Genomic DNA, 10,122 nt, shown 5'->3' with positions numbered 1-10,122 from the left:
GCGTCCTCGGCTCCGAGGTTTTCCAAACTTAAACTCGTGACATCATCAGTTTTCCTCTTCCAGTATATATATATATATATATATATATATATATATATATATATATATATATATATATATATATATATATATATGGCTAGGTTAATGTATTTCTTACATTTATTGTATACTAGAATGCACCAATAGTAATTTAGTAAAATTAAATAATTATTTAATTAAATAAAGATAGATATTAAATGATTTCCATAGTTGTATGTATATTAAATGATATCCACAGTTATAATTCTCTTTTTATGGAAACTAATTAAATTCGTAATTAATGTCAGCAATAACATTCTTTCTGAATGAATTCACATCTAGGTTTTTATGTATGGGTTCGTGTTTTGTTCCAGGACTCACTTAAAATACAATAAAGTTGCATGGAATATAAAGAACGAGAGTGTATTATACTATAATACACTCTCATTTTTCTAGATACGAATTCATTCTGAAAGAATATTATTATTGACATTAATGACGAATTTAATTAGTTTCCATAAAAAAAAAAGAATTATAAGTATAAATATCATTTAATATACAGATTATTATGGAAATCATTTAATATTTATCTTTATTTGATCAAATACTAATTTAATTTTTACTAAATTCTTATTGGTTCATTTTAGCACACAATAGATGCGAGAAAACATTTGAACCAACCTCTCTCTCTCTCCCTCTCTCTCTCTCTCTCTCTCTCTCTCTGTAACGTCCAAAAATATGGTTCCAAAAATTTCATTTTTAATAATAGATAAAATAGTATTTTCCAATATCATCCAAACATTTCAAATAAAAACCAATGTATCAATTGCCATAAAATCAGAGTAAAACTTCATATGCGGAATCCCAATGGTGTGTGCGATGCAGTCAACCCGAGCTCTTCCCTTTGCAACCGGAAGTACCTGAAACATAAACTGAAAATAGTTAGCACAAAGCTTAGTGAGTTCCCCAAACTACCACATACCATACGTATCATGCAATAATGATATACGGGTCCCGCCCACACTCAGATAACAGAGAGATACGGGCTCCGCCCACACTCGAATAACGGTCCCCGCCCAATGAGATATGGGCCCCGCCCTCACTCGGATAATAATGAGATACGGGCCCCGCCTACACTCACATAACGGGCCCCGCTCAATAGACATAAATATACATGCACATACAAGTATCACACAGACAACAAGTATAACAACCTAACTAAACGAGGGTCGGCCTTGGTGCCTTAGACCCGCTAAACCAGGGAGGAAACTCACCTCGAATACAGAACGATGGCTAAACAAGTCCCGACTCTGAATATCAGCTCTACTCAACCCCTAAACAGAAACAATTCCTTAAATACAACTCAAAATGCCCCAAAACCCCCTTATAGGTCAAACTTGGTCAAAGACTAAAGTCAAAAGTCAAGGTCAACGATCCGAGTTGACCTAACACGTCGTGTCGTTCTTCAACACGCCGTGTTTCTATATTCGTTGCAAGATCGGGAAAAACCCTACCAACTCGCCGTGTTTACTAATGAACATGCGGAGTTCGCCAGAAATCCAACAACTTAATGCATTAAGCTGTCTTCATCAAATCTAATAGCTCCAAAGCTTAGATCTCCACCAAAATGATATGTAGAAGGGTAAAGTTTCCAACTTTACCCTTAGGAACCACCAAATTGGGTAACAACCTAAACCCTATGCTCATTTGTGTGATGACTTAACCCATTAAGCTCTTAATCTCCAAAGACATAGTCCCGAAATGCAGATCTGACACCCAAAGGCTAGAAAATCACATAAAGTTGCCAACTTTACGTTCATGCATGCCAAAAAGAAGCTCTAGAGCTCAAGAAGGGATTAATCAAGGACTTAATGCATGAATGAGACCTAGAACCTAATAAAGCTTGCAACTTTAAGCCAAATAAGGCCACAAAATGGCTGGATCTAACATGGCAACCCATGAAACACTCAACTCCTTGGACAAACCATCAATGAGCCCAAAAGTTATGATAAAGCCCCACAAGAAGAGATCTAAACAATAACAAATCAAGGTATAAACTTGATACCTCAAAGAGATTGCAACAAGTAGAGAGATTCTGGATCTATAGCCTTCCCTCCAAGCTAGACACCTTCAAACTTCAAGGCTCCTTTAAAAGAGTACAAAAATCAACACTCAAAGCTCTCCACAAGCTCACACACTCAACTATGGAAGATGATACTCGACTTTAGGGTTTCTGGACAGAGGAGGTTGGTAAGGAGGCCAACCAAGGGACTTAAGGCCTTTAAATAGGGTGCAACACCTTAAAAATTAGAGTTTCCTTCCCAGCCGCCAACACGTCGAGTTGAGGCACATCGACTCACCGTGTTGGTTCATTAATCTCCGCGGCCAAAGTCATTCGACACGCTGTGTTGAGGCTTCCAACACGGCGTGTCCCAAGGAAAATATAAACAATTTGAAAATAAGCTCATACCGGAAACCAAGCGTTACACTATCTCTCTCTCTCTCTCTCTCTCTCTCTCTCTATATATATATATATATATATATATATATATATATATATATATATATATATATATATAGGCTTAGGTTATTGTATTCTAACTAATTATTGTGTGGATGTAGGAACGACAGTGGACCAATCATTTTAGTTCGTTTCTGTTACTTTCAAATTAGGAAACACAATTTTAAAAAGGAAATTTTCGGATTTTAAGGGATTTTTGATTATCTTAATTTTAAATTCTGATTTTTTTAATTAATTCAATTTAAATTCTGTCAGAATGTTATTTTGTTAGAATGATGTTCTATGATATTGTTTTGTTAGAATGTTATTCTATTAGAAAATTAATAAAGAATAATAAAATCCTTGAACCTGAAATTGAAAAATAACATCATTTTAATATATTCATACACATCCGAACTTAAATACAAATTCATAAATATTCTTATAGACTGATACATTTTAATATAATTGTACATATTCTAACAGAATGTCATCAAAATGAATAAAATTCGTAAGAATAGCATTCTCAAATATACAATTATTGAACAAATACACTTAATCTTCTTCAATGGTCCATATAATCGACTTGTTTACACTTAATCTTCTTCAATGTAACTTGTACTTGAACTCAATTCAAAGTTTTTCTCTTGTATGATCAATCCTTGATTCCTTCTTCAAGTCATTCTGAAAGAATAATTCATTGCCAAATGAAAAAGAAAAAACTAAAATCCTTTTTTCAAATCTGTAGACATGTGAATTGCACCAAAACTCATAACCAATAATTGTAGAAAATGCAGAAATCATAGAGGAGATATCGAGATTACATTCCGATAGAATCGGAATTCAAGATTTCATTCCAACATAGTTGAAATTCAAGATTCAATTCTGGCAGAATTACCCTCACATTATAATCATTGAAAACCTTACTAGTATCACCAACAATTCACACTCCAACCTGTTCATAAAAATATGATTAGATTCAACAATTAGGGTTTACAAGTTACAACCTTAACATACCTTCACAAATTTCGAATCCCTATTTTAGAGACTATTTAGGAAAAACTGTGAAAGGGAGAAGGAGACCAAATCAAATGCAGGGGATTATTTCAGATGCTCTGATCACACACAAAAAAAGGAATGAAGGTTTACCTCTTTGAATGTCGCTAAAGGGGCGAAATCAAATGTCAGTGAAGGTCCATCGTATCGATAGGTTGGATGACACAAATAAAAAGTGTACCAAAAGCTCCGCAATGGATAAATGGCTTAACGGAGTGCCAAACGCAGCCTATAGGCTTTGGTTTCTCCTCTCCTATTTTAGAGAATTTTTGGGAAAAATTGTGAAAGGGAGAAAGAGACCAAATCAAATGCAGGGGATTGTTTCAGATGCTCTGATCGCACACAAAAAAGAAATGAAGGTTTACCTCTTTGAATGTCGCTAAAGGGGTGAAATCTAATGTCGGTGAAGGTCCAACGTCGGCCCTCCTCTGTTCTTGGTGAAGCCTCGCCGAATTGAAGAGATGTAGGTGGTATGGTCGGCCGATGGTGAGAGTGTTTGGATAATAGATAAATGGAATAAATTTAGGATTAGAAAAAGTCAATTACATTTTTATAAATAGTTGCCTAATATAAAGGGATTTAATTTGGCAGAAATATCAAATTAATTAAACAAAAAGCGTTAATTAAATTAAATATTACATAATTACCTTTTGAAATTATTGGTCCACAATGATTCCTACATCCACACAATACTTAGTTAGAATACTTGAACTTATGTGTGTGTGTGTGTGTGTGTGTGTGTGTGTGTATATATATATATATATATATATATATCAAAGTATTCTTTTGTATATTTTTTTTATGAATTCTCAGGTTTTCATGTGTGTATCTCGAGTATCCTAGGTGCTAGTTTAAATACATTCACATACATGATACTAGGGATGAACTTTTTAAATGATAAATCGAACCGGAACCGGTTGGAACCGAGTAGTGGTATTCGGTTCAGTTCCCCCAATCCATCATTCTCGGTTTTCGGTTCGAGTCTGGTTTGGACCGGTTCCCCAAATCCATTATTTATATAACTTGAAGCATTTATTATTTACAAATTATGATATATATTGTGTTATAAATGTATATTAGTTGGCATCCAAAATAGTTATTACGACTTAAGGCGGTAACAAAGGGAAAAAAAATATTTTTGAGCAATTTATCTATTAAAGTAAATAATGATATTTAAATATTAACAAATGTTACAAAAATATTTAAAACTACTTACTTGGTATGTTGTAGTTTAATCATTGTTTAAGTATATGATTAATCTGTTCTAAACATACAAACAACCTTGTATATGAGAAGTATATATCTCCGATGTAAATCTTTGATCTTAGGACATGAAAACTATGTGAAATTAGAATTATGACATTACTTAAGGAAATCCTAAAAATCACAAATCCCGCTACTTTTGATCCAGATGTTGCTCAGCACACAATATACTCGCACCTGTGTGAACGCAATCCAAAAAATCAAATGCAAAAAGCCAAAATTTGACAACAAATGCCCTCCTCGTTCTCTCTTTCTCTCTAAAACCCCATTAAACTTCTCTCTATCTCTCTCTATACCTTGCCACCTCAATTTCAATCACCTCTTTAAATTTCCAGTTCATATGTTGCACAATCTTCTTCTTATCGCATACATACAATACACCGAAATTGAATCGTTCTTCAAGTTCGCGTCATTGTTCATGAGCTTGTAAGGTAAAAAATTGATATTTGAAACGGAATTTCTTCATTCGGATTTTTGTAAGATCGTATTTATTCGGTTTTAGTTTATTGCGTCGATTGATGCAAGTGTAGGGTTTGATTCTTGACGGGTTTTGTGATTTTGGTTTGTAATTTGTGTTCATATGATGCCGCTTTTATAAGTAGATGCGGTTTGATTGTTTGATTCAAATATGCATTGGTGTATGTGACGGTGAAGCGGTTCTAGCGTTTGATTGTTGTCAAGATTATGGATGAATTTTGGTTTGATGCTATAAAGTTCAAAAAATTTGAATTTGGGTTTTTGCATTGGAAAGTGCATTGACGCGACAACGATCTATCAAAAATCCTTATTTTGTGCATGAATTCTGCTTAGATATTTGTAAATTTGGAAGAATCGAAAACCAATTTCTTAATTAGCAAGTTCATTTGTGCTATAATGATCAATCACTTCTAGCGTCTGATTGTTCTTGAATTTATGTTATTTTGTGCATGGATTGTACTTAGATTTTGTGAATTTGCAAAAATCTGAGACGAATTGCTTAATTAGTAGGTTCATTTGTGCTATGATGATCAATCAATTCTAGCATTTACTTGTTCTTAAATTCCTGTTGTTTTGTGTGCTGGAATTTTGCTTAGATTCTTGTGGATCTAAACAATCGTGCTTAGATTCTTGTGAATCTGAAAGAATAGGAGGTCAATTGCTCTCCTAGAAAGTTCATTTTTGCTAGGATGGTCAATCAATTCTAGTTCTTGATTGTTCTTGATTTTTCCTCATCATTTGTTGTGAAATTAAATTGATAAGACCTTTAAGTACATTCTTCTTACAACTGGTTATCTGATTTCGAGTAGCACATAATCACTTTCAGGAGACACATCTGAAGATAACCTTCATTCTAAAATATTCCAGTTTGATTTTGTAAGGTTTATCACCTTCAGATTGAAATTAAATAGTTTCATAATGTGCGAGAAATCAAGAAATAATTCCATTCCGGAGAAATCACCTTCTGTTGGGGATCCAACTGAAAACCGTAAAAGAAAACATGATTCAACTGAACCATTAAACCAAACCGAAGTACAAAAACGACCAAAGCGTGACGTGAGACTTCCCTCTTCATTGCATGATTTTTACGTAGAGCCTTCCCGAAAATCAACCCGTAAACACAAACCCCGTAAAATTAGAAAAAGTGGAGTTTGCATGATGAATGCAAGTGGTAATAACTTCAATGAAGATATATACGACGTATGTGGTGGTGATTATGGTGAACTAGTTGGTTGCGATGATTGCCCTGCAACATTCCATTTGAGTTGCCTTCAAATCGAAGTAATAAAAGTGTTTTTTTCGTTTTCTTTAACTCTTTATATTAATTACATTTAGATGTATTTATTTATAATTAATGTTTTTAATTTGTGCATTGTAGAAGTTACCTTCCGAACCATGGTACTGTATGTACTGTTCTTGCAAATTTTGTGGAGAGGTCGCTTTTGGTGCACACATTTGCTGGATTCGTGATTGGATATGGTCATGTTGCTTGTGTGAAGACAAATGTATGTAATCAGGATTCGATTTCATTCCATTTTGGTTACAAAATCTGATGAATCTTGCTAATGATGTGTGTGTTTTATGGTACTGCAGTCCATAAAACGTGCGGAGAAGCGAATTTTGCAAAAATAGAGTCTGATGATCTAGCTTTATGTGGAAAGACATGTCATGAGGTATAAACCTAAAATGATGTCATTTCAAATTGAACAATAAAAAATATAAAATTACTGATCTGGTTCTACTGAACTAGTTTGTTTTTTTGGTTATATGTGACATTAAGTGACTAACCTTTTGTTTGTTGATATATAGATGTATGAGGCTCTTCAGGCCATACTTGGAGTCAAAAGTGAAGTTGGGGAAGGATTTTCATTCACACTTCTCAAGCATTTTGATGTGAGCGAGGATCTTGAAACTGATGCCAAAAAGATCAAATGCAATAGCAAATTGGCTGTTGCACTTTCGGTTATGAAGGAATGTTTCCTTCCGATTGTTGACCCCAGAACCGGAGTTGATATGATCCACAATTTAGTATACAACTGCGGGTAATTTCATGTCTTTTTAAATCAATTATCCCTCATAACAGTGAAATACCAAACACTTTTTCGAAAGTACCCACGACATATCAACAACAATTTTACAACTTTGATCAATAATATATGTAGTTATATGAACGAAAATAATAATAAAGTGGGGTTAAAGGGGATGACATGACGTGCTAATATTGAATGACAAAGGTGACATGACATAATGTGCAAAATCTTTTGCAGGTATTTTGAAAGTCCTATTGGTATCGCTATAAGATTTTAGGGCAATAGGGGCGATAAATGTTGTTGGAAATCATCCCTTCCTTTAAACCCACCTGCAAACCCGCAGCTATCGACTCTCACATGATTTACACAGCAACCAGGAAACATGTTTTGGTCTACACTATTTATAAACTAAAACAATTAAACTGTTAAACAAATAAACATGGTAAATAAATGCTTGCTAGCTGGCCTATGCATAATCTCCACTTCATATTTTGCCATGCATAATATTCGGTCAACGCTCCTCATCTCCATAACACTAGGACAAACAAGTAACTGTCTACCCATCTGACCCGCTCCATGACCCATCAAGATTATCCAACAAATGCTACCGCTAACATGAAGCAACGGTGTTCGCTAAAAAAATGCTTTTTGTATTGTAAAAGGAATAAAAACTTAATAGTTGTTATGATAGGGTGTTAAAAATCCTGAATCACTTCCTAAAATTAAAAAAAATACAATCTTTTAGATCATCATTGACAAAGACAAAGTAGGTAACATAATTGCATTTAGGGCCTCATATATCGAAAACATTTCAGGTCAAACTTCAAACGACTGAATCATGGTGGTTTCTTCACTGCAATCATGGAGAAGGATGATGAAGTGATATCCGTAGCATCGATAAGGTTATTTCTCTAATTCATTTCTATAAATCAAGGCGGGAGGTAGTAGGTGTCATTTGACGGGTATCCTAACAGACATTTTATTTGTATTTGTTGACCATATGTCAGGGTTCATGGGAAGAAGCTTGCAGAAATGCCTTTTATCGGCACACGTAAAATCTATAGGTGGCAAGGAATGTGTCGCCGCCTACTACATTCGGTTGAATCCGTACGTTTCCATTTCTCTCAATGAAAGTTACATTTATACCGGAATTTATTTCTCATTTTGCAATTAATATATATATGGTGAGTAAATTAATTTTTCAGCCTAATAAAGTTGTAACAATGACTGAAATTCCAGGTTCTCTCTTTTCTTGGTGTCGAGGAGCTGGTCATTCCTGCCAATCCTAATCTTTTAGGAACATGGACAACAGTTTTCGGATTCAAGCCGCTTGAAGAATCAACAAGGCAGAACATGAAATCCATGAGCATCGTAGTCTTTCCAGGAACTTATATGCTTCAGAAACATATTCCCCAAAAACCAGTCCACCAATATATAGGAAGCTTGGAAGAGTTACAGGTATTTTTTTCTGTCCTTTGAAAAATTCAATACTTGATTTGACAGATTGGGTTTTATAACAGAATCAAATTATTTGAGAAGACCACAAAACTATTGTCTCGAGAACGGCCGAGATTGAGTTTAGAACACACTCTGATTTGACATTGCTAGTGTATCCAACATCGGTGCGACATGATTCTATAAGTGTTTGTTGGCGTCTCCTTCTCTTCATAAGGGATCTTTTGGAGAGACAATCTTTGACTCTACAAATATCTTACAAACATATAACTTATATGACAAATATCTAAAACAGCATCAAATAATAGGTAATTTTAACTTCGAAACAAACCAAGATAGTAACGGTATTTGTTTCTTTTAACGTTTTATTACCACTAGAAAATACAGCCACAAGTTGGGGCTTGCCTACTTGGCTAACAAGGTGTTTCTAACAAAGAGTTCATGGGTTCAATCCTAGGTATATACTAACTTGTCGTTAAAAAAAAAGACAGCCATAATTCTTTGAAAGTGAAAGATCTTTTTTTTTTCCGAGTAAATATGTATGCATGCAAGTGTTTGATATAGGATTAAGTCATTTTGATGCTAAATTTTCATGATTCGTGCATGAGGTTATCCTTCAAAATACCGAGTTGACTCAGCGATTAACTCAGGGTTTGGCTACTCTCCTTGCAGGTAAGCTTATGTAAAGCTGTACAAGTTACTTTAGTTCAGGTAAAGAATGCCCAATCCATTCATGACGGTAAATAACTGTATTTTTATAGATTTTACCAGTTATCAATGGATCTTTTTATAAGTTTGACAACAGCGTTATATAATTATTATAATAGATGTTGACAAAAGATTTTGTTTTTCCATTTTGGATGTTAACTTTCTTATATATGCTTGGTGGATCTTTGGATACCTGTTGAAATATTTTGTTTTCCATGCAAAATTTCCCGTGGTGATGTTTGGGTATTTTAATTGACTTGTTGAGTTATTTCTGAGGACAAATTGCATTCAAATAGTAGCCCACTTATCTTTATTTATTCTTAGGACTAATTTTGTTCGGTTATCTAGAATAACAACTAGCTTATATGTTTTACCAACTAATGGCTTTCAGTGAGAGTGAATGGAGAAGATAAAGGGTAATGTGTCATGTAATCAGGGGCGGAACACGGACGATATAAAGAGGGGGGCCGAGAAAAAAAATTCAAATGTGATAAACTATACATATGATGATCTTTTCTTATAGAACTAATAGTTGAATAAGAAAAATATGTACGTTATTATTTGATTGTTTCAAAACTTTTATTCTAATAACAAAAAAAAACATGCAAAAACATG

General features: G+C 34.1%; 1 protein-coding gene across 1 annotated transcript; it reads left to right on the top strand.

The window, feature by feature from the left end:
• Nucleotides 1–6,232: 6,232 nt before the first annotated feature.
• Nucleotides 6,233–8,879, top strand: LOC145114333 (increased DNA methylation 1-like). The gene is made up of 8 exons (XM_079050329.1): nucleotides 6,233–6,606; nucleotides 6,693–6,823; nucleotides 6,908–6,987; nucleotides 7,124–7,356; nucleotides 8,160–8,246; nucleotides 8,352–8,451; nucleotides 8,584–8,802; nucleotides 8,865–8,879. The coding sequence occupies exons 1-8, from the start codon at nucleotides 6,233–6,235 to the stop codon at nucleotides 8,877–8,879; spliced, it is 1,239 nt and encodes a 412-aa protein (XP_078906455.1).
• The last annotated feature ends 1,243 nt before the right edge of the window (nucleotides 8,880–10,122 follow it).

Source organism: Lactuca virosa, chromosome 5 (genome assembly GCF_052849685.1).
Source record: "Lactuca virosa cultivar CGN04683 chromosome 5, Lactuca_virosa_CGN04683_v6, whole genome shotgun sequence".
NCBI classification, from domain to species: Eukaryota; Viridiplantae; Streptophyta; class Magnoliopsida; order Asterales; family Asteraceae; genus Lactuca; species Lactuca virosa.
Note: the sequence above shows the minus strand (reverse complement) of the source record. Positions and strands in the feature narration are given on the sequence as shown.